Raw genomic sequence first — 25,632 nt, 5'->3', positions numbered from 1 at the left:
AACCATAATTAACTGACCAAGTGACACAAGGTGTGTGTGGTGCTTGGAGGCTTGCAGGGCTCAGGAGGCTTTGCAAGGCTTGTGTGCCTTGGGTATATAATGTTACTTTGCATTTAACAGGCACTCACAGCATCATGCAATGGTTAAGGCTGGAAAGGACCTTAAACATCATGCAGCTCCTATATAATACATAGAACATGCAGCTGCTTTCCAAAGAACCTCTTGTTCACAATGGCAAACCTTCATTTGTGCTGAGGTGAACCCCACTGGCTGCAGGGAGAAGCTCCAGAACCTCAGTTAATACTCAAAATTTGGCCCAATGATACTTGTTTAGGAATGAGCCAGCAAGTTGGATTCACTTAGAATCAGTTTTATTGCCAGGTAAGAAATTCATATTAATATAGTGAATACATATGTTTACAAATAAACATTCTTAAAAAACAAACAAACATTTTATTGTAGGAAGTATTATTGGTATCATAAACTCTGTAGTTAACAAGTATTAACACGGGTTTACTTACAGAACATACAGTTACTAAAATATTTCCACATAAAATATGCTCAAGTTACACGAAACCTGTGTGAATTAGAGTGCAGCTGTAATGTGTATCTAAAGCATATGGATTAACAGCAACATTCCATAAAGGGTCAAATTAAGTCAGCCAGTTGTGAAGGCAATAAAGATTTAAAGGAATGAAAGTAAGATAGTGGAGAATCTGGGTTGTGTGCAAAGTATTTGTCTTGTGGGCTTTGTCCACTTCTGATAGTCTTAAAACATAGGATCATAAAATTTAGCAGCACGCTTGTGGAGAGATACCGGTGCTCTCAGGATGCAAATCAATCTCAATATAGCTAAAAAAAAAGGTATCTCCATTTAACCAGATTTCAAATTCTTAGCCCTTGCATCCTTGACTAAGAAGAAGCACTGACAGTCAGTTGAATACAGTAAGAAACGCCGCTTCCAATTCTTCTTACAGCATGACAGTTCTTACTCCTCCCTGCATGCTCTTCCAAAACGAATCTCCTGAAGAACTGACAGCTGGTGAGAATGCAACTGTAGTAAGACAGCTAGTTAGGATTTAGCCAAATGACTCGTTTTGGAGGAAGGGCAGGAATTTAAGTGAAAGACTGAATGTGTTGCCTGCCATCCCATCCCAGCTCTTTGTGGATGTGCCAAAGCTTTTACAGGCCCAGGACTGTGAGTTCACTACCAGTGCCCAATTCAGGAGTGGTTTTACTCATATGAACAAGGCATCCTGCTCATCAGAGCCACAGTAAAGACCATGAGTCCAATTGTTTGTTTAGTTTAAACCCAGATCTCTTTGACGTTTGAGGCAAGACCATCAGACTCTTCCACCAAATAGTCCACCAAGAGGGAACACCACTATAGAAAGCCAAACGATAGAGACAATATACCATAGAACATTTAGTTGAACTACAAAGAACTACCATGGCTAAAAGCAAATACAAAATGAGAGACTAGAGGGAAAAAGTTTAAATTGGGAAAATGAAGGGGCCAACTAAATAGTCTTGACTGTGCAACCACTGCATGGAGATGTAGTCCAGTTTCCCTCCGGGACAAACAGGGGAGGCTGAGCAGGGCAGAACCCTTGTCATCCTTAGCCAAACATGAGGAAATAGCTTAAAGGAACAGAGGGGTCACTTTGAAGAACAAGACTGTCATTGAACAATAGTAATACAGTAAAGGCACCACCCACGCTTAGTTTCAGTCTGAAGCAGTTGAAGATAGGCAAAACATTTAGGTGAAGAAAAAATCCTGACAGTCTGCAAAGTGAGACTTGTTACCATCTGCCCGAAAACAGGAGGACTGAGAGGGAATATTCTGATGCCCTTATTCCCCCAGCAGCTTTCTGTGTCATATATGTCTCTTCTTATTTTGGAGGTTCCCAAAAATTTCAAATCAAACAAAGTAAACTGAAATGAAATCTTCTGCTGTTTGTTATCATCCTGCAGAATTCTGTACCAGCCACAAAGGTCCCATATGCTCTTAATCGTAACAGTCTTCATAAATTCCTTGTGAAAGTGTCTTTGTCCCTTATTGTATATATATTTTTTTGCGTTCTCTATAGGATGGTGTGAAAGTACAATAATAGATGTTAGGGATTGTACCAAGATGTTTGCACTTGGTTTTTCACAGGTCTAGGGATTATTAATAGGTTTTGTACAAAATTCCTCTCTGAAATGGTATAATACAGTATATTGTTCTCTCTCTCTTCCTCTGTCTCAAGGCAGGAACATAGTGTAAATGTTTAAGCAGACATAAAGTTTCTCTAGATTGTGCTACTTCTCATCATGGATTTTAGTTTCAAGTAAAAAAATTTAGTCACAAGGGTTTGTGTTCCATTGTGAAATACAAATGGAGTTTATAATTCAACCTTCAGTGTGTATTGCTGAATGGTATTAACCCACTCTTCGGCCTACCGTTGGCTGGATACCAGGAGTGTCCAGGTGGAAGTTCCTTCCTTCCGTTTTCTTTTTTTTTTTTAATTTTTTTTTTTTTAAATTTTATATTTTTAAATTTCTTTTTTTTGCCTTCCGGTTGAGTGTTTGTGTCGTGTGTGTATTTTGCGTGTGGTTTTTAAAGGATTTCATTAAAAAAAAAAAAGAAAAAAGAAAAGAAAAAAAGAAAAACTCAAACAGTTACTTCTGTCTTGCTGTTGGTTATGAAGTATGGCTGTGGGCCCAAGTAGTGCTGACTCCGGGTTGTCAGCGGGTCACTTAACGTCGGGTCTCCCATGCCGTGCTTGCCCTTGTTTGCGTACGCTTGCCGCCTCAGGGAGTGGTCGGTGGGATCCCAGGTCTTGTAGTGGGAATTGTAGCCCAGCGGGTGCGTGTGTATCTTGCCCATCCTGGATTTCTGCCCGTTCTGCCTGGTGAGCCCGCTGTCGATGGTGTAGGCCCGCTCGTCGTCCAGGCGCACGGGGTGCAGGGGCAGGCTCCCCTTGGCTGCCAGCTCGGCCAGGTGGCGGCGCTTGGTGTAGAAGTCATCGTTGACTTTGTCGGCTGTTTGGGTTGAGAAGGGACAAAAAACCCCAAAGATCAGTGGGACACAATAAAAACCGTAAAGTTTACAGTAGGTCATGCACAGTCCCATCTACGGATCAGAACAGTTCCAGGTACATCAGGAGGAGAAAGTAATGCTGCTTCCCAGCCCTCCATTATTAAGGCTTTTCATATATGCAGACAAAAACCCTGTTGCCCTGTAACGAAAGACTGTCTCTGCCCCAAAAGCACACAGGCTGTGCTGATGTTTACATTATGGGAAGAGGTCCTGTGGCATAGGGAATTCGGGAAGTGTACAGGAGTACACAGGCTTTCTTGGAAGCCTTGCAGCATCTTGAGTTGCATTGTTGTATGAGAGCACATCCCTTTAAATGCAAAGGGTCATGTGAGTGTTTAACCAAGCCAGGTTTCAGGTCTGGTACTGTGTGATGAGGGGGACCCATTTTTGTTGAATAATGCCTTAGGGCAAAATTAAGAATGGGACCTGTTCTTATAAATGGTTGGTAGGTCACTAATGCTTTATGGGGCTGAAAATACTTTGGGTTGTTGAAGGTTGGGTATTTACCCTGGAATTTTACAGACCATGAAAATCCTAAATTCCAGGTTCTGACATCATTTTCTGGGGTCAGTGCCACTAAGAAATACAGCGACAGCCCTGCCAACAAATACTGCATTGCAGTTCTCAGATCAGGATTTTGCCCTCTGCAATTTCCTAGACAAGTGTCTTCCAGTGCACGCGTTTGCTCAAGTTTGATTGTTGTTACTGCTGGCATTTGTTTGGCCTTGCTTGAAAGTATGAACCCTGCTCAGGAAGCTCAAGGCATTCTGCAGCAGTCCAGCAACTCATTTCAATTTTGGGACTGAGTTTTAGGGATTTAAGGGGAGATTAACTGAATTTCATTTTTTAAGATCTTGCCTTTTTATGTAAAGAGGGTTTATTTTTGCCCTTGAAAAATTTAGATGTTTATTTAAGATAGTGCCAAATGCGTAGATCGACTCGCACGGTGCTGAGTTAATCAGCAGTGGTGTGCTTTGTGCTTTGAATATCTGATTGTGTCAGCCTGGATTTGACTTCTGCTGTGCCCTGGTAGATCCATCGTTTTCCTTGAAGCTATGCCATGTAAGGCTTCTCTGCAGAAGTCTTGTACATGTAGCTGTCTGTACAGCTCAGCTCCGATTGCCTTCATGAGTAGGTTTTAAATTCCCTGCACTATTTTTTGTTTAGCTTCCCTCTTTTTTTCTCTCCCCAGTATTCCTAGGAGGCTCTTGTTGCACTTTGAATTTTCTCCTTCTCTCTAGTTCTGAACTAGATCTTTATGCAAGGTGGAGAAATTCCCATGAGCACCAGATTAATCTTCAAGATCAGGTTTCAGTTCTGCCTCCTCCTTGTCCTGGCCCCTCGACAGGGAGGAGTATTACCAAAAGCAGGTGCTATTTATCATCTCTTGGCAATTTTTATATAATGACTCTGCAGCTGGACTTTGCTCTTAAATCCTTAATTTCATCATTAAAGAGATGTTTCCTCTTCAATGAACTGAAATTGCTCTTGGCTGTGCTGTAAAGGTGGGCTCTGTGTGTTTTGCCCACTTCCATCCGTTTCCTTTTTTAACAGTAGAGTGAATGTTTTTCTATGGCATACAGGTGTGTTCTGCTTTAAACACTGTTAATAATCACTGAATGCTGCAGAACCACAGGTTGAATAAGAATGGGAGGGAAATAGGTTTACATTGCTAATTTCTCATTAATCTGTTATCGATAATTGAGAAAAATGGTTGCAGGAAAGCCATTGTGACTATTCACAAGTATTTTTTTTTGTATATTTTTACATCAAAGGCATTGCCAGTAAGCTGGTTAGGGGAGCAAATTTCTATGTCTTATGACTTAGACTTTGTCTACGTATGAAAAGTCACACTAGTTTATATAATTTAAATTCTGCACAATTAATTATGTCCAGCTTTTAATATAGATACATTTGTATGCCTGTTTCTCATTTAGATAGCTTAATTTGCATACAAAAATTAAAAACCAAGCTAATCTCACATAAGATTAAATTTGTGAATTTGTACTTTTAATGTGTAATTTTATCTTAGTTATGCTGCAGCAGTTTGTCTTACACAGCCGAGATCTTTAATCACTTACAAGGTAAATAATGGCTTCTGTTTAGAGAATAGCAGTAGTGATTAAGTTATGTAAATAATGACCAAAAATTGCAGATATTTGCATTGCCTGATTTTTTTGTGCTGTTCTTCTCATTTGCATGGCTAAATGAAAAAGACCAAAACAAGCTCAAGCCATTGCCTCAGTTTCTTTTAATTTTTCCTCCCCTGGACCTTCTCTCATTGCCAGCAATGGTCCTGGGTCTCTGAATTTTGGTCCTTGCATTAGATATGGTACTCAGATCCCCAGTCACATCAAGGCTGATGTCCTGTAGAAGAGACAATTGTATCACTGCTGCATATAAAGAACACCCCCCCCTGGTAAAACCAAGGGAGGGAAAAAATCAACCTCACAAGGACTGTGCCTTTGACACATCTAAATTAATTTTGCTCTCGTGTATATTGCCATGTTATTATGTAAAATTTTCAACTCTTTGTTTCTTATGGAAGATCATAAAGAAAGTGAAATGATTAATTCTGTAAATGTGGGTACATTAAAGTTATTTTAACTGATATAGTCCCTAGTGCCTTTCTAGGGACTTCCCAACTGTTGTCTGGAAACCAGGCTTGAAAAGAACACACCAGGATTGGATCTGGAAATCCTCATCAGCAAAGTCAAGCAGAAATGTGGCAAACAGATGACCAAGGGCTGATTGCATGGGTTTGGTGTGGCACTGCCAGTGTGGGAGAGCTGCTCTTTGTGTTTGTCCTCATCAAATAATGGTTTGCAGGGGTTTGCCTGAGAATTTTACATTTGCCCAGGCAATGCTAGCAGTGGAAACCAACCTCTGTCTAAAGTTTTAGCCTCCCCAAAACTGTTTTCTTTCAGCTTGCACATAGATGGGGGACAATACCACTGTAGCAAAACCAGCATTGATCAAACCAAATTGTTCAGTTGTTCCAAAGGGCTTTTGGCAAGTCTTAAAGCAGTCCTCATTCTTCCACACTGACTACATTACAGGTTTTATAATAGCAGTGTGCTGTGCCTCAGTGTGAGGGACCTGATGCTACTAGTGCAGAAACAGGTTTTTTTATTTCTCATGTTCAAAGCACAAAATATTCAGAAGAGTAATATCGAGCATGGTGTTGTAACAAATGTTTTACCAAGAAAAGTATAATAATAGTATCCTGATGCCAACTACTTTAAAAATCAACTGTGAATCTGAGGGAGTTTGTTTTTCTTCTTAAGCAGACCCTATAAATATTTCATGGACTTTAAACATCCAAAGAGATGTTTTGGAGTTAGAGGATGGGTTTATTATGTGACCTTAGGTACATGACTCAACTTCCCTCTGCCTTGGTTTCACCTGCTGTAAAAGGAGCTGTTAGCACATTGGAGGAGGTTGTTGTGTTATGAGGTCGAATTGCTATTTGTAGAGTACAGTGAGATTTTGGATGAAAGGTGCTATAGAGGTGCCTTTTGCATTGGCTTCTGTTTGTCGACCAGTAAAAAGTATTTATAGATATCACTTGTGTTTGCAAAAGGAGTGAAGAACTAGAATTGCAAATAAACATTAGTAGAAGAAAGGCCTTAATTCAGAGCATTATTATTTGTGTCCCTTCCTCCTGGTAGCTAATGATAAAAATGTTCTCACTTTCAATATTTCTTTGAGGTTTTCACTTTAAGATAATGCACCCACAATTTTTGTTACTTTTGTAGCTGTTCATCTGAAAAAAATGTTGAAATATGAATTTTTTCCAACCTAAAGCATGTGCCTGGGAGGGGAGAGAACTTGGGCATTTGTTCCTGCTGTTCATGAAATGAGTAACTGAGAAAATACAGACATAGTGTCAGATCAAAAGCAGAACTTCACTTTCCCAATTGAATACTCCAACTATTAAGCTGAAGAGATGCTTTCTGTTCCTTTGTCTTTCTTGACTAGTAAATCTTTCTTCTGCTTCACAGTGCGAGTTCATCAGGATGTGAATCTGGGTGGGGACCATCTCAGCAGAAGCTGGGATGCATCTTACTGGGGAGGGAATTCAGATTTGGATCCCCCTCAGAGCAGTTGTACAACCGTGAGCTCACTGTCCCAAAGGCAGGTCACTCCACTCCTCGCTCTTGTGAATCCAGCAATACCTTAGAGAGAGTGACCAGGACTTATTTTGACCTTGACTTTGCTGGTACTGGTGTCAAATGTGTCAGACTGGGACCCTTGCCTTTTTCCTTGAATTTTGATTTTGAAAGGAGATGGCTACCAAGCTGCTTGGGATAGCAAGATCATGGAAATTCCCAGGAAAACCACACTGACTTTAGGCTCATCTAGATGAAGTGACTAGAAAGAAATAGGCTTTTGTGACTGTAATGTGTGTTTTTCTTGAAGTTTCACCTTCCTGCCTAAATCAGTCACTAACAGAGACAAGCTTTTTTTTCTTCCATGATCAAACTGGAAAGTTTCACATATTTCTTCGTAATCCACAGTTCTCTAATGAAAACATGTAAACCAGTGAGACTCTTAAGGAGTAGATACCAGAGATGAAAATATGTTTTCTTAAATACCAGTGGCAAAACCTCTTGTAGCTGCCACAGGGCCAGAATTTCTCAGTGTGCTTATCTGAGTTATCTGTACTGTGAGGAGATCCTAAAGCTGTGTAATGTTGTTCTGTTCTCCAGCTTAAGTAATCTTCAGGGTCACTGTGGCACAGAGTCAGGTAGACATGCATTAGCATTGTGCAATGCTTTCTTTTTCTTGTAAAATATTGCAGGGTTTTTAACTCTCTTCCTCATTGACAATGCTCTTATCTTTGTGGGTCCGTAAAATGGCTCTGAATACTTGCACCATGTCTCACAGCTATTGGAGAAATATAGTCTCCTCAAAGACAATTCTGTCCTACAGCTTTTGTGAAAGTAGGCACCTGGGAGTGGGAAGAAGTCTCTGAAGTGAGAGAAGAGAATCCACAAAGGAGTGAGCTCCTTATAAAATCTCTAAAGACATTAAAAAACCAAAACTAAAACAAAACCCCAAACACAAACTTCAGTGAGAGCTTAGAGTCACAGTCAGAAGATACAAAAATACATAGGGAACACTATCTCTCAATAGATGTTTCAAGAATTGTTTTTTATCTGAACGTATTTTAAGAAGTACTTTGTGAAATGCAGAGCTTTATTCCAGCCAGAAAGAGACAGTATTTCAAATTAAGGGCTAGAGATGCAGAAAGCAAGCCAATGGAAAGTGCTGGGGGACAGGATAGCAATGAAACTGGTACAATGACACCCCAGATAACAGCGAAAACCCACTAACTGCTGGTGTGTGGATGTTTTCTGTGTAACACTGAGGCTGTCCCCATGTAATATTTAACAGTTTATAACAAGGTTTTACTTCTACAGCTCTGAGTTTGCTGAGACGTGGGTGTAGTTACCTGAAGCTATGGGAACCTTACATTTCTCTAAGTAATGAAAGTGAAAACTCAAGGAAAGACAAAAGGGTAATGAATCCTGACTCAGAGACAACACGAGAAGTTTACCCTGGGAAATATTAGGATGCTGCCTTTGGTGGTGCTGTTTATCCTGTCTGAATGTGTGATTGCTTATTCATTTGCCTTTCCAAGCTGGCATCTAAGACAATATGTTCAAAGGCTTCCAAGGTATAAACCAACTCTATGTGAGAGTCCTTGCAGGGTTTTATCTGAAAATCAAAGAAGTATCATTTGTAAACTAGCACAACTTTATTCTTGGCTGAGGGGAAAAAATAACAAGGACAGAGTTCATATTAACTGTGCCCAGGTATGAATTGAATCCAATGGATAAATGGGAAAGTGTGTTCCATACAGTAAAACAATGACCTGTTATTTGAATTAGGGGGTTCACCAACCACCATGGACCATAGAAGAATTTACTTTGCATAACATGAAGTCTGTTGGCAAACAGAACACATCTGGATGATTCAGGCACACGTGATTGTGTTATTGTAATGCCAGCAGTGGGCAGGATGCTGTGACAGATCTGTCTGTGGCCAAGGGGAAGGAGTGGAGCCACTTCATGGTTGGTCACTAGTTGTTCTTATCTCACAGGGACTGGGGTAGTAACTGTGTGTGTACAAGTTGGGGCAATTTTAAACCATACTAAATTCTAAGAAAGGGCAAAGGGCCTCTAAAATCATTTTTGCAGCCCTCCTTCTCCATTCTTGTATTGATTTCTGAAAATTCAGAATTCAGGCTGTGGCCTGCAATGCATTGATTTCTATCCTAAATATTTGACTTTTTTCTCCCAGAAGTTCTGATACCATTTTGCCTTTATTTAAGACATTCTGAAAAGGAAGACAATATTTTATATCTTTGGATTTTTTTCTATGGTTTTTGTTCCCTGTTACTGACAGAGGTAAAGAAAAATACATAATGCATAGAACCTCCCATAAATTACTTTCATAAATTTTGTAGAACCTACTTTTTGTGGCTCTGTGTTATTCCTCTCCTGGCCCCCTTTAGCACTTTCGTTTATTTACTCATTTCTTACAGTGATCTGGAGAGAGACCAAGCACGAAAAGACATTCCATATCAACCTTTTCTTCTGCAGGCATTGTTTGAAAAGAGCTTGTCCACCTCCAGACACAAGACTACATTTATTTTCCCAGTGAAATAAAATTCTTTCACGATATGAGACACGAAGAAAGATAAATATGTAGGCCCAAACATCTCATTTCTTCTAACTATTATTTTCATGATGGTTTCTGAAAGGCTGAAGAGACCAGAATATTTCTGAGTTCTGAGATGCATTAGGAATGGTTTAGAATTGGAATGTAATTAGACTTGGTAAGTAAAGCCTCCAGTCTCAGCAATGTTCTCTTTAACCACTACAGTGAAATCTGCTGCTTGGCTGGGAACACTGAGACAGATTTTGATTAACTCCTCAGGCATCAGACATCCTGTGTGGCTCCTCATATACAGGGTTATCATTCCCTGGAAAGCCAGAGTAGCCACATGTCTGTGAGCAGAACCCTCGTCTGACAGCATGCCAAAAAGCACAGCACTGCAAAGTCTAGGGGTTTTTTTCTTTTTCCAAGTGTTTATTTACTGTGTAAGTTTAGTTAGGTTTCTCCTTGGACGTGTAAAACAGATTTTTCCAGTTGGGCTTTGTATATTGACTGCATTGATTTACATAGTATTAAATTGCAATATTTATGATTCAGTTTTGCAAAGTGCTGCAGTGATGTTATGATTTGGTTTTGATCACAATACTCCAGGCACACACACATTCTACCTAATACAGAGATCAGTGGCGTGCAGAGTACTGAAGTCTAACCAGTTTAACAAAGTTTTTCTGACCAACCAAAATCCATAGGTCCTGTCACCTGGAAACAAATGGTGGCTACATCATGTTTAATTAACGTTAGAATTGTAAATATTTTCAGGAAACCTGAAATCTGTTGCATGTGGATAGACAAAGATCACACTACTTTGTTGTATTCTGGAGTGATTTAACATTTTAAATTTAAGCATCAGTGTGGTAAACTACTGGTTCAGTATCGTGCAATGAGTGATAAACTCGAGAAGGAAATAAGACTGCCAGTTCTATTCTTGATCCAAGGAATGAAATTGTAAAAGAAGTCTAAGAGAATTATGTATTTAAATCTCTGATTTTCTTTGCAAATGCACTCAGTGACTGTCCTGTAACTGTAAATCTTTTTTTTTCATTATTTTTTTTTTCCTAAAGGCCTGTTATCTAATGGCTTTCATGGCATCCACGATGGCAAATAAGTATAAAAATTTCTACTGTGGAATATTTATTTCATTTTATCTCATTTAAGCACATTTATCAGTTTGAGTTTTACTGGAAACCTTATATATGGTAAGAAAACTTGCCTTTTGAAACAGGAACTATCCAAGGAGCCATGCTGTCATGCTTAAGTTGTGAATAAAGCATGACTGCAGCATAAACTGATTATAGGAAAGGAGGGTTTGGTTTGCTTTCTACCAGTGCTGTCCGAAACCAAAGAGGTTAACACTTAGGAGATTTGCTTAAAAGGCTTCTTCCACTTCTTCCTGGGGTAATCTTGCTTGCTTTTTCACTGCCTTGTTTTTAATGCTTCTCAAACACATCAGTTGGGATAAATCTGGTTGTGTGCAGGGTTTGCAGCAGAGCTCTCACACCTCAACAAGACTCTGAAACTGTTTGTAACCTGTTTGGCCGGGGAGCACCCTCGGTGTGTTTGAGGGCAGAGCTCCCTGAGCACTCCAGGGGCACGACTTCCTTCTGCATTTGGGGCACCCTCGGTGTGTTTGAGGGCAGAGCTCCCTGAGCACTCCAGGGGCACGACTTCCTTCTGCATTTGGGGCAGAGTGTGCAGCCATGTGCAGTGAGAGGCCCTGCCCGTGCGGGCAGAGCCATTCCGGCCGCATGCCCAGCCTGGCTCCTGGGATGGAGCGGAGCAGGTGGACTGACCTGGCAGGCTGCACACGGGCTGCTATGTGGGTCACCTCACAGAAACACTCCACAGTGCTCTGCAGTGGGATTTAGCATCTAAAAATGCGGGTTTGTTTCTCCTTGAGGTGCCAATCCATCTTACTTAACGCTGACTGAGAAAGCTGTTATATTCCTGACCACGTTTATTTGTAATAACTGTTCTTAGCATGGACCTAATTTCATTTTTTTTCACACATTGCTGTTGGCATTCTTCTGTGTGCTGAATTTCATTTTCAGTCTCAATACTTTTTATTAGATGGTTTTGTTTCTTTTAGTATACTGTTGGTTATAGCTCTTAAATGTGTGTCTGAATCAGCTATAAATCACCTACAAATACTAGTTGTGATGCCATAGGAAGCTCTTTGAGGACTCAGAAGACCCAATTCAGGTCTCTGAATGTGTAATTAGGATGTGCTTTCAGTGCTGAAATAATCCTGCATTTTTCTGTCTTTCAACTGGCATCATACTAGATTTACACTATTATTTCTGAATATGAAGAGAGGTCTAAAGGATTTTTGAACTGTACTGGTTGAATTAAAAAAAAATCCCAGTGATATAATAGCTATTTTTTTGCATAATTTATTTTTATTTGATCTATTTCTTAACTTCTATAATTTTAAAAAATTTTTAGCAATTGTTCTGGATTGAAGTCGATTTTTTTTTCCAAAATAGTCGTGGCATGAGTTGTTTCTATTACAAAGTTATGCTTGTCTAGTCTTTTTACCAGGAGAAAAAAAAAAAGTTGTAATTCCATGTCTGTACTTGCACATATTCAGTGCTGTATTCCATAGCTGTACTTGCACATATTCAGTGCTGTATTCCATATCTGTACTTGCACACATTCAGTGCTGTTTTTTTCTTCTTTCTCCTCTTCCTGTCTCCCTCCTTTTAGACTCCATGACATTTATATTATTAAAGTCTTGTGAACAGTTGCCAGAGGTTCCCAAACTAGAGACATGTCAAACTGAAAAGAACTGGTGTTCCCTGGCAATTCCCAACCCTACAGTGTCAGAAGGAAATGAGTTTCCTGTGGCTTTCATGCATGTTGGGCAAACTCACAGCAAAGCAGCAGCACCGCCTGCTCTGAACAGAACCCTCTGAGTAGCCTCTGCTGAAAGCCAGAGCCCCTGTGAGTGACAGCCAGCCCAGGCAGAACTGAAGCTCATTTCAATGAATATTTAATAGTGCACACACACAGGACTTTGCCATATCAGAGTGTACAGCTCCTACCTCTGCCCTTTTTCCCAGGAATTGCAATCACAACCATCGCTTGTGGAAATGAGAGCCAGCAGTGCTGAGCTGCAGCTCTGCCTCCCCCACTGGGACAGGGCCCTTGCTGATTTTCACAGGAGCACCTTCCATAGCCTGGGAAGGTTTACAGACTTTCCCCCTACCAAAATTGCCTGTTGTACTTCATATTGTCTTTAGAATGAGACCAACTGATATTTTTCTGAATATCTTTGATGCTGCAGTATTATGGCTACTTCATATCAGATGTACTTTTTTTCAGCTTCTCTTTTCCCTCTATCCTTCTTCAAATAAGCTGTTAGAAAAGGACTCTGGCAGCAATGAACTGTGTGCATTACAAATCATGTTATTGCTCTTCTTTCCTCCATGCCTCGAGCCCTTTGTTATTACAGTGTAAGTGTGGAGGAGTAAAGCAATGGTCTCTGGGACTTTTGTCTGTGTGGTTTCTTTCAAACACGTTTGCTGTCTTTAGAACCCCCTTTGCAGAACCAGAGTAGCAGACAGATAACTGCTGCTATTTATATTATATTCTTAATGAGGGATTCATTCCTATCAGTTGTTTTACTAGTTCTTGTGAGTAATCCTGGAGAACATCTCACTCTGCTGTTGACATATATCCATATGCAGAGCTGAAAAGTATAAAACCTTCTGAGTTTTGGAATTTGGTGGTAATCCAAACTGAGTGTATTAATTGTTTACTCTTGCAACAAAGTGATCATACCTGCTGAAAATCACCCAGGCAAACCTGAATGTTCCTGTCCCAGACACTGTCAATGCAACAGATCTGACTGAAATAGTTTAAAGCTCTGTTGTCCTCATAGAGGCAGATTATGACATACTGGAACAAATAATATTTTCATACAAAAATAAGCCAAATATGAAGCTGTAGAACTGTAGGAAAAGTATAAGAATTTAAGCCTGTTTCTCACTGAGTTTGCTTCTCAACCCCAAAATTCCTAAATTAAACATATTGGCAGTAGTGGGATTTCAGAATTGTTCTTTCTGTTATTCTTTGGTCAATTCTTGGGAAAACTTAAATCAAAGCACCCCCTTAAAAAGCTGCTTTTCCTTTCTACCTTTTGATTTTCAAAAGAAGAAACCTTGAATCAATCATTGTAACCTGCTTTTACATTAGAATAGTTTCTTCTGAAAAGACTACTTAATAAATAAAAGCTTTTTCTTTACAGTAACTTGTGATTTACTTACAAGACTTATTTTTCCACAGAAATCATTCAAAGTGGACACTTTTAAATCATTTAGAACTTTACTTCTATGTGCTGAGTTTGGAACACAGCAGGAATTTAAAAATAATGAGGAACTCTAGACAGATTCTCAAAACTCCTGTTAATTTTTTGAAAAACATCTATGAGGGGGGGTTCTGTCACCAGTAAAGTTGGAAGGTTTGATTGTTTGGCACCTCTGAGGACCTCTTGCAGAATATCACATGTTGAGCACATGTATGAAACTCTTACTGCAAAAGTATTGCCATAAATCACCTACAAAGCTAATAGTGTGGAAGGAAAAACGAGTGGAGGATGTTCAGAACAGCCAGTGCAATGTGGAGGCTCCGTGGTGGGAACTGTAAAAGCCACAGTTGAGAGTAAATCCAGACTTTAGTTGGGATCCCGTGGTGTTGCTGTTTTTCTGCAAGTGTTCACCATTGTTTTCATATCTTTATGATCAACCTCTACACTTAAATAATTGATACAAAACTTGCATTGCAGAGTGAGAAGTAGGTTTATATATAGAGGCACATTTGTATTGCAAAATCAAGCACTTGCAGAGAAGGATGTTTAAGAAGGGATGCAAATGAAAATGCTTAACATTGTTAGACTTGGTCTTCCCGCGAGCTGAGCCTTCTTTTCCAGTGGTTCACTTTTATTACCTAAGCACAAAGTTTCGCTCACTCGTGTCTTTACATCTCTTAATGTGTAAAAAATACCTCATGCATAATTCATCACCATTTCATAGAAACAGGCTGGAATAATCCATGCTTGATTTGGATTTAGTTGTTTTCTTCCAATGCCGTCGCTGAGCCCAACAGATGGAAACAAGCCTGGTTACTGTGAGCTGGTGACCTCAGGAGGCTCCAGTCTCCAAAGGCAAGGGACAAGCAAAAGAAAGTAAAAACCCTGCAAGCCTTCATTCCCTAGTGATCAGCTGGGCTCATGGTACTGTTATTTTAGATCCATCCATTGTGTCATTTAGAAAGGAGAAAATAACTTTTTGTTTCATTTTGGTTTACTATCACATAATAAGGATTTTTAAAAATCAACTGGCTTTCAGAGAACCAACTTAATTTTTAGTGGGAGGGTGTGAGTTCTCTCGCTGGTGGATTGTGGAGTAGTGTTTATAAGCTGAGCTTTTATGAATTAGTGGTTATGAATTTTGGTTATGGTTTAATTTTCTCTATTTTAAAATTCATGCTGATAACAAGAAAAAATGACTGTTTCTCTGTTGCAGGGAAACCACTGTCGGGAGTGGGGTGGAAAGAATATTAATTTCCAGAAAAAGAATTAGAATGCACAGATTTAAATTTGCAGTTTGGGCATGAAAAATAGGTTATTTTAATACATTGTTATGAATATTCTTCAACCACCATAAAACCAGGTAGTAGACCAAATTCAGACAAAACCAAATTCACTAGATGTCAGTCCAACAAAAGTAAAAATTCTGAGATAAACATAAACTAAATGGATCTAAAGATCAGATTTCTTTTTTTTTACAAGTTCATTGTGTTGTTCAAGTCTAAGAAATGAGACAATATGGATGGTAATGTTCAAGGGCATCTTATTTTGGTGTTAAAACTGCTTTTTGTAAAAGAAGGGCTATTTGCAGTTTTCTTCCAGCAGCTTAGAGGTAGCTTCTGCCAAGAGCAACATATCCCTAAAGTTCCTTTTTCACAGGTCCATCTGTTTGCTAGAGGATGGCCTGGGCAATGGCTGCTGGGATGTCTGACTCCTTACAGCACAATTCCCCAGCCTTGGAAAGAATATCTCCCTGTTTTTACAGTAAAATGTTGTTTTTTAAAAGGCTGAAAAAGATTGTCAGCAAAGCAGATGATTTTGCTCAAGATGCTGAGGCTTTGCACAAACAACATATTTATAATTAAAATATGGGCACCTCACTGGAAGAAGAAATGAGTGTGCTGGATGATAAAATAGGAAAATATTTTGATCAGGTCTCCCCAAGCATTTTTTATTTGCCTCTGACAAAGTGCCTGTGGGTATTAAAGCCAATTGGGCAAATGACAGAGGTAACAATTAAATTATTTGGTGGAAGCAAGAAAAGGTCTTGAAATTCCATCTGAATGCTCTGGGCAGGATTTGAAGTTTGGTGGTCTCAGCAGAAGGCATGGATGAAATAAGTGATGCTGCACTTCATCTAGCAGGGGGATTGGTGCAGTGAGTGCTGCTTGGCTTTGCTCCTGTGCCTGAAGGAGAAGCAAGGATTAAAATACGAAAGATTCCCTTAACAAATGAACACTCAAAAGCTTCAAATTCTCCAGCCACGCTGGGCTAAGTAAATAATATTAATAAAAAGACACCAAGCTTTTATATCGTACTTCCTTGAGACAGATCTGGAGTTCCAGTGTGGAATTGGGCAGATCGCCTAGTCTGGCATTATTCATGACACTGAACATACCTCCAGATGTATGAAATCATTAACTGAATCACCCTCTGGATATTACAAATGATGCATGAAGCTGTACTTCCCTGGCAGTTTTTTGTGGTGTTGAATCCAGGGAGCTACTCCCATGTCCCAAATTTCTTTTTATCTGTCTTTGTTGTAACTGCTCATGGAAGTAGTAACGGAAAATTTCTTTACTCTTTGAAATGAAAGCACAATTCCTTTCTAAGCCTTCCAAAGAAAGATGAATATTTACCTATCAGTGTAACAGTGTGGTTGATAAAGTAAAATAATACAAACATATTGCATCCAATAATTCTGTAGTTCTACTTTTTCTAAAAGTGGACTGTATCAACCCCCATGGATGCATGGGCAGGTGTGTTGTGTCTTTCCATTTTTCCAAATACAGTGTTTCTTTCCAGCCCAGAGCTCAGTGAAGTACAGGGAATGGTAGAGAATCTCATCTTGTGATGAGATGGGTATCAGATTCTTAGGAGATTGTTGCGAAGTCACTTCTATTCTCAAAAGGTAGATCTTGTATCAGCATAGACTTCCTGTCGTTTCCATGGAAAGAGAAGGTCTGAATCTGAAGAAAAGGCAGTAACAAATTTCCCATCAGACAGGAGGATGCTTCAAAGATAACAGCCCAGAGCTAACTTCGTGGTGAGGATCCTTCTATGTGTGTAGAGGACACACAACCAGGGCAGTTTTCTCCTGTGCTCCCCCTTTTTGAGGAAGAAGCTGCCTCGTGCACTGGCACACTTGTGGCCACACGATTTTCTGCAGGGACCTAACCAGGAGATATTTATTCTTTGAGTGTCATATTTGCAGAATCTCACTTTGCAGTTTTGCAACTACAAGCAGAGCTGGAGCACTGTCTAATGTTTCCTTTGGGATCAAAGAACTGTGCAGCTCCAAGAAACGCTGGGAGCTGTAGACTCAGAGATGTGACGGTGGGTCTGCTGCCAATTATATTCTCCTTCTAGCCTATATCCAATCAATTAGATCTGATTTAATCCCACAGGAGACTGACAAATCCCAGCATCAGGGAAGGCTTTCTAGGTCTGTGTTTCAGGGAGGAATTCTATCTATTGTTTTGTTGTTGGTTTTTTTTGGCATAGTCATGTCCAGTCAATTCCTCAAAGGTTTGTGTGTGCGCGTGAGAAGGGAAGAAGAAAGTTTATGAAAGAAATATAAAATCACATCAAACTGTATAAATACTTGTATTCACAGCTTTTACTTGCATGCCTGTGCACCTCTCCAGTAGCTGAGTGACCATTTTCCCAGGGATTTAGAAGTTTGGTTTGGGATATTTTTCAATTTCTGCAAGAAATTCTAAAGAAAGTTTGTACCTTTGCACTCCCTGGAATTGAAAATTAAGGAAAGAAAATTAACTGTTACTGAGCTAGGCTCGCAGAATGGTGAGACTGAATAAATAGAACTAATACCTCAGGATAATGAGGCCAGTTTGAACTTGAGGAAACTCTTATTAAGCAACAGGATGGGCTAAAACTCTTACAGTTTAGCAGAGTGGAATTTGGAGTTGGATTGCTCATGCTTTCCAAATGAATGTCCAAATGATGTGCATAAAAATTTGTGATGAGCTACCTTTGTATGTCCTGGGACTTGAATTTCATGAAGGTGCTCAGCTACAAGATCTCCATCCACTTGTAGCTTTAGGCATGTCAGTGTTGCTTAAATGAGCAATAACCATCTAAGCATGGAGTAAAAACATGGTTGATGAACTGGAAGCAAGAATAATTTATGCAGAAAAACCTCTTTCTGCACTTTTCACATAAATAATCAAATAATGCAAAAGCACTGGAGGAAATGAGGATCACATTGTCTCAGGTGACCAAAAAATCAAAATATCTGAATGCTGGGTGTTTATGGCCACACAACATTCAGTGACCATTTTTCTGGGACTGCTCTGGGAGCTTGTTAACCCTTTTCACTCAGATAGTCTCTCAAATTCTTTGGTAGGAAAAATTTGGCACTGTTGACAAGAGATTCAGTGGCTCAAAAATGGAAAAATAATGGATGAAGAGAGTGCACCTATCAATAAGTCAGGTCAGTCAGTTAGATAGTCAGAGATACTGAGAGATAGACTTCTTATCTATTCATTCAGGAAATGTGTGTTGCTCTCCTCATTTCCAAGTGATCCTCTGCCTTCTGCTCATTACTGCTCCGTGGTTTATGTGCCAAGGCAGAAGGAGAGCAAAATTCTAGTGTAGTGAGGAAACCAGCAAGCAGATCTCTGCTCACTGTTACCTTGTTATGCTCCAAGAACTCATCTGAGAATATAAAATAGGCACAGGATGTCCTCACATCATTTGGAGATGTAAATGCCAGCAGACAGCGAGGGGAAAAGGTGAATTTGGTTCAGCAGCCATGGCCAGTACTTAAGGAGTTCTGGAGGCTACAACAAATAAAGAAACTCCTAACAAGAAATGAGGAAAACATCCTCTTCCATTGAGTGTATAAGGGTTTGGCTGTGCAGTTTGAACTCATTCACGGAAAAATATTTGTATTTTTAAATAAAATACATCCACATTGGCCTTTTCTACTCTTTTCTCCCCTGTTGTGCTGAATCAGACACTCTGCACTGCACCTGTTGCACTGCAGACATGCATGAACAGTCCAAATTCCAGGTGCACTCTGCTAAGTTGTATCCTTTGGAGGCCAGGGTGTAGCTTTAAAACAGGGATCAGCTTGGCCTCACCACCAAAGTATGGGTCATTCTTATTCAGTAACACCGTGCAAATTAAGAGCAAGGGCACTGTTGTCTCTTGTTTCCACAAGCACTTGAATCCTCACTGAATTTGATGGAGGTCCTGAACATGATCAAAACAGAGATTACTGTGACTCGCTACTTTTCCGTGAAGTGAATTTTCACAGCAGTCAGTCACTGAGGAATGAGTAGCTCACTTCTAAAATTAGCCAAATTTTTAGGACATCTGTAGTTCAGAGGAAAGCAGCTGTGTAGAAATTAATTTAAAACTGCCTCTGGTAAAGCTTCACTTTTTCAGTTATCTAAACTTCTTACCACTTATGGCCACATTCTGATGAGTGATGTTAATGTACCACAGCTACAGTTGCTACAAAGCAGCAGCAATGCCTCTTCCTCCACCTCCAGTCCCCCATTAAAGAAAAGGGTTAAGCACAGTGGACTACACCCAAACAATGGGCTCGTGCAGAGTAAGGGGCACTTAAATGAACATGGTTTGCCTCAAACCCATGGGGAAATAGAGAACAAATCCCTTATTAAATTTCTGTTGTGGCAGATGAATACACCCTCAAGCCACTGTCAGTGAATGCAAAGGGAACAGGACTACACACACTCACTGAGCTGCTCTGGGGATCCATGAATATGACTCTGAATGTGAGCAGGCAAAAAGTGCCTTCACCCTGTGACACGAATACCCAGCCAGGGTGAACTCGGTCGGTGTCTGTTTGTTCAAAAGATGTTGTCAGGTTCAATTTGTATTGGTGGGCTTGATGTAGGCCAGGTCCTATTTCCTCTCAGAGCTCTCATAAAGCCAGTCTGAACTCTGCCATGTGCAGTCTGCATTGCTTGATGTCAGTGGGGTCACAGACCCAGGCTTGGCTGGCATCGTGGAAAAACCCCTTTGTGATCTTGGGATGTACTCAAGAGCTGCTCTTGGGAGGAAGTGTGGACTTGAGAGTCTGAAAATGGTTGAAAACTGTGTTTAATTCTTGTTCCATATGTCCAGACAGAAAGTGCAAATGTATAACAGTTTCAAAATCAAATCTCTATTGTTTTCTGCCGAAAAGTTTGGATGTAGCACTTTTGTACTTGTGAGAACTCACCTGCATCTAAAACTTGGCTAATGGGATCTGAGACTGGCAGATCTATGGGGGAAAAAAGAGAGAGGGGATAGGAAGGATAGGGGGAAAGCACGGGAAGATGGTACAATCCTCTTGGAAGAAAATGTCCCTGAAAGTTATGTTTAATTCAGTCTAAGATTCTGAGAGGCATTATACAACTTCTGAAGCTGAAGTGCACAATCTTTCAGGGTTCATTTAACTGTGTGGTTTTAATCTAGCTGTTTTAAAAACCTGTACTCAGACACAGGAAATATCTAGGTTCTAATTTAGTAATTTTTTTAAAAGGTACATTCAGTGGCTCTTGGGCAGATGACAGAAGTTTCTTACAGTGTTTCATCTCTCATTTTATTATGCTTAAGTACCTTTTAGCTTTGATGATTGGCTTGACCTAAATTGACATCTGAAAAAGCAGCCTGATATCAGCGCATAAATCTGTGATAATCACCACATCATTACACAGAACCACCTTTTGAAGAGGGGATTGTAAAGCTACTCAGTATTCAAAATTCAGCAGAAAGCTATTAACCCTTGTTTTTATAAATAGATCTTAAAATGCCACTTGTAAGGAACACAACTGAGAAGCTCTAAAGCAAAACTAAACTATTTGAGATGGGACTTTGATGTACATTTCATTAGAGTTCTGCTACCCTGAAATACAGATAACACAAAGTCAGTTTGTGCTGAAAAGTTTTTCTGGTGTGATGAATACTAGATTCTTAAATCAGAATGTTCTCAGCTGTTCTGCTGTTTTTCTGAGATAAATATCTCTGTCTGAAAATAGGCAGTGTGACATTGCTCTAAATGTATTGGAAAACGATGTTAACATCCATATGTGTGAGCTAAGCAAGGGTTAGTGTGAAGCTATGAATAGATCCCCCCAGTTTTTAATGTACAGACAGTATTATTGTCTGGAAGGGGCCTGAAATATGAGGTGATAAAGGCTTTCTGCCTTCACAGGGTATGCAAAAGGTATTTACAGCCCCTGAAAACTATTATCAATTTACACATCCTATAAGGGAACGACTTTTTAACCCACTATTGTCTTTTCCCTCCCCAAAACTGTTTCTTTGAGGGTGTTCTCCCATTAGCTTAAAATAATATTAACCAGTCACAGAAAATAGGCACCACTGGGATCTTTAGTAGGAGCTTTATCATGCACTAATTGTTTGAAATCATAAGACCTCAGAATATTCCTCCAGGGACCTGCTAATGCACATCCTACAGGAAATGTGAAAACTCTTAATTTGGAAGTGTACAAGTGCCTTCTCTCTTTGGAAGTTTTTAGCAGGTATCTAAATTATATGCTTAAAATTGAAGCATATCTGCTGGTTTTCTCTCTCATTAGTGCAGATAGCTATGGAAAATACACACCACAATGCATACACAGGCATATTAGAGAATATCTCAGTTTGGAAGGGACCCATGATGATCATCAAGCCCAACTCCCTATCCTTGCAGATCCAGGGCATAAAGAACTGATGCTGAACACTGTGCATGCAACATAGATGAAACTTGCTGAGAACTGGTTTGCAGTGGGAGTGCTGTGGTTTTGTGTGCATATATAAACACCCCTGCACGGGGTCACCACTCTGGTGCCCCTGTTAATCTTCATTACAGTCCCAACTAACATGACAGTCTGTATTAAACTCTACTATGGGATATTCTATATGAAACTGTCTCATGAAGCAGTCCAGATGAGCAAGACTTTGTTTTTAGCTTTGAAGCAGCATGTCAGCTGCCAGCAGCAAATGCAGCACGGTGATCTGAGGAAGTCATGCATCGCGTCGCTCACTTACCCACTGCCTTTAGAGAGGCGTACTTGTTAAGCTCTTTGCCTGGGGGCTGTTGCTCATAAGGGTTTGTGATCTGTCCCAGGCTGGGATATGAATGTTGATGTGCCATCTGAGGAAGGAGGGGAGATGTCGGCATGACATTATTCATCTGTGGTGGATCTGCATTAAAGAAAATCGACAAGCGTTAAGAAAAAATTAAATTAGTCTTAAGGTTTTGACATCGTTCTCGGGTACAGATTAGACAGGGTGTGCCATGGGATTCGATGCAACAAAACAGCATTTGCTACAAAGTGGGAGTTTGAGTCCAGCAAACCTGTACTTCATACAGTTAATGGCATGATTAAAGGCTGACAAGTGATGGCAGCAAAACATGGTAACTTTTGTATAAAAAGATCCTTGAACTAGAAAATAGGTTTTCAAAACGACTGAACACCAACACAAACACTGAGTTTGCTGCAGCATTAGGATACAACCCAAAACATGGAGTTTGTTCCAAGTGCTCTTGAATGCAGGGCAGTTGTGTGGCTGTGTGCAGTTAAACAGCCAGGCTCGTTTCCCTTGGCTCAGACAGGGCTGCTGCACGTGGGCACTCACACTGCTCCCAGCACCAGCCTGCTCCTCTGCACAGCACTGGGCTGTGTTCTGGACACATGCCCCCAGTGCAGAATGGGCTTCTCTGCTTCGTGACTATCATTAGGTGATTTCATCAAAGCAAACACTTTGTCCTTATGTTTTCTCCTTTTCCCTGCCAGTGGGTATCACAATATCATACTAAAGCAATGTTTTTTGTAGCAGACATACGGAAAAGCAGGAGCTAATTACTGCTAATTACAGCTTTATACCAGCACTCACCCCATATCCATCCTGAAGTTGATTTGTTCCTTTTATAGTAGAGAATACAACCTGTATACTTTTCTTTCTAAGATATAACATAATTTATTTGTTGTTTTTAATGTTCAACTCCAGCCTCTAAAACACTTGGTCAGAATTGTGTGCTGCACTCCGCTTGCAAACCTAAATTTCAACAGATTTCAACATGGTCAGCATATCTTTTTTGCTGAGTCTTCCTCCAGGCGGTGGATTTTGAGATATTTGGAGCTGATTGGCAATCCTAGAACCTTGTCACAGCTTCTGCAATCACAGACAAACATATTTTTCTCCTGCAATGAAGCCATGGTGCTGGATTGGTGACAGTAACTCCCTCAGCACCAAGCACTGGGTACAGATCATGTAGAGAGAAAGCTGGTCCGTTACAGGAAAGGTGCTTTATTGAGATGGATGGACTGGACCATCCTCCAAGTGCCCACAAGGATCTGGCAGGAGCCAAATATCCCTGCAGTTTACCAGGACTTTAAGGGAATTGAGCCACCTGTCTTTGCCCAGCTCACTGAGAAGCAGGGGCTCTGAAGTCAGTTAACAGTTTTGCTGCTGGGAGAGAAAAGAAAGCAAAGGTGTTTTTTAAGTTCCTTCCCCATCACTGCTGCCTGGTGCAGCCTCTGCTGTTCACCCCAGGCCTGCCCTGCCTCTGCACAGCTCTGTAACCACAGACATGTTGCACCCAGGTTGTGAGGGCACTCTGAGGTAGCTGGAGAAGTGTTACAAGTGCCATCACCTACTAAAAGGATGATTCTTCTTGCTGGTACTGGTTGCTAATAGGGAACAAATGGGTTGTGGATAATAGAGCTGAATGAGGAATTATTTTCCCATACAAAAAGAGTTTTACAGTGAGTGGGTATTTTTTTTCTTTTACCAAAGAAATGAAATCTGAAGTGGGACTCTTTTTCTTACAAATATTGTGTCAGATCAGGAGAAATGTTTTGTCATGATTTCAAAATTTTATATATATAAAAGATAAGTTGAGACACATTTTAAAAGAAAAATATTATTTTGGATTGAAAACAAGAAACTTTTCTGTTCAGAATTCCCCCCAAAGTATTGGAACACTATTTGAATCTTTTTTGATAGTTTTACCTTTCAAGTGTAAGTTTGCTAAGTCAACCCTTTCACACAAACATGTTATTTTAAGGAATTGCTATTTTGTAATAAATAAAAACTCTCGGGAGTTTCTTTTCAGCTCTAATACTGGCATGTCTGATACAACTAAGTGGAGTTACTCTTCTCTTAGAGCAGGAATTCATGGAATCCTGTACCATTCCCATTCCCTCTCCAGAGCACAGCTGAGGAAAGCCTCTTACTCTAACGGTTTGAACCAATAAATAGCTGGCTATTCTCTCCAAACCATCCATATCTTCCAAATATCTCTGCTTTCTGATTGCATCTGTGAGTACACTTTTGAGCAGGACTGCCAGGACAACTGTACCAGCACGAGCGGGACCTTTACCTGTAAGGAAAGTGTCAAACTTTTACCATTAAGTGTCAAACTTTTAACATTCACTACTTTTTTTCTGAGTAGAGCTAAATCATAGTTCTTCATAGGAGCACTTCATAGATGTTACTATTATGAAGTTTCCTTGTGGCAATTCTTATTACTGAATCTGTCAAAGTATCATGATTTCACTGTGGTGAAAGTATCGTGGGCACCAGTATTTCTGCACTTACTACTGAAGTGACTTCAGCTGTAGAGACTTGTAAAAACAATGTAAATAAGGTGTAGTTGACCAGGACTGCTTATGTGTTTCTGTCTTAGACCTCTCAGTTTTACTCAGTCAGCACTTTAAACTTAGTGTAGAAAGTTCCCCCAGAAATGTCCTGGGGAAGAGGATTTGGGTGAACCTGGGCTTCATCCAGTGTTCAGTGGCAGAATGTTGTTACTGAGTTCCAGTGTCCCTAATGATGCTGGGCTTTGCTTCTTGGAGTGTTTATAAAGAAATGCAATTTCTAGATCATCTTTGACTTCTCTTTTGCCTTGTTAAGATCCCAGAAATCTTCTGAATCATGAATTTCAAGTGAATTAAAGACAGTCATTCTGTCAGTGCCCCTCGCTCACACCCCGATGCTTACACAAGGACAAGTCATCACATGGAAGACACACTTCAAATTACTCATTCAATTGGCCATTTACACAAAGTAAATTAAGCAAAAGGCCAAACTCTGGCAAAGTGGGTTTAACCATATTGAAGATTGATTCCTGTTTATAAAAAGGCTCCCATTGGAATGGACTCCTAGGGCCTGCAAGAAAAATCTCAGCTTGATATATACATCTGTCTAAATCTGAATCAAGCTAAATTTTAGTCTAACTGAAGATGTTAATGTGAAATTTGAAATCCTTTTTTCCTGCAAGTGTTACATATGGGGGAACAAATAATAATCAATTCAATTCTTCAAAATATTTTTTGATACAAGGGATTGGTTTCAATTGGAAGAAAGTTTAACCAGAAAAATCCCTACCAGCTTTATCAATGACCTCTAGTGCCAGGTTAAATGCTTATACTAACAAACCAGATATTCTGTGGTTAGTATTTGCAAATATCTGAATGGGGACAACTTTAACCCAAAAGCCATGGCTGTGCTCAAACGTTATTTTTGGCAACATGACACTGGTATTGTCCATCACAGGATTCCACAGAACCAG

General features: G+C 40.0%; 1 protein-coding gene across 2 annotated transcripts in view; it reads right to left on the bottom strand.

Annotated features, from left to right (window-relative positions):
• Nucleotides 1-354: 354 nt before the first annotated feature.
• SHISA9 (shisa family member 9) overlaps nt 355-25,632 on the bottom strand; it is a 174,510-nt gene continuing 149,232 nt past the window's right edge. For both annotated transcript variants that reach the window (XM_027655087.1, XM_027655086.1), the window contains 2 exons: nt 22,104-22,259; nt 355-3,024 (listed from right to left, as the gene is read on the bottom strand). In XM_027655087.1, the coding sequence (XP_027510888.1) occupies nt 2,654-3,024; nt 22,104-22,259 (527 nt within the window). In that variant the 3' untranslated portion in view covers nt 355-2,653. The remainder of the gene's footprint in view (nt 3,025-22,103; nt 22,260-25,632) is intronic.

The sequence above is a fragment of the Corapipo altera genome, unplaced genomic scaffold (genome assembly GCF_003945725.1).
Source record: "Corapipo altera isolate COAL_440 unplaced genomic scaffold, ASM394572v1 98, whole genome shotgun sequence".
Lineage (NCBI taxonomy): Eukaryota > Metazoa > Chordata > Aves > Passeriformes > Pipridae > Corapipo > Corapipo altera.
The sequence above is the reverse complement of the archived record's forward strand: the minus strand, read 5'-3'. Positions and strand labels throughout refer to the sequence as shown.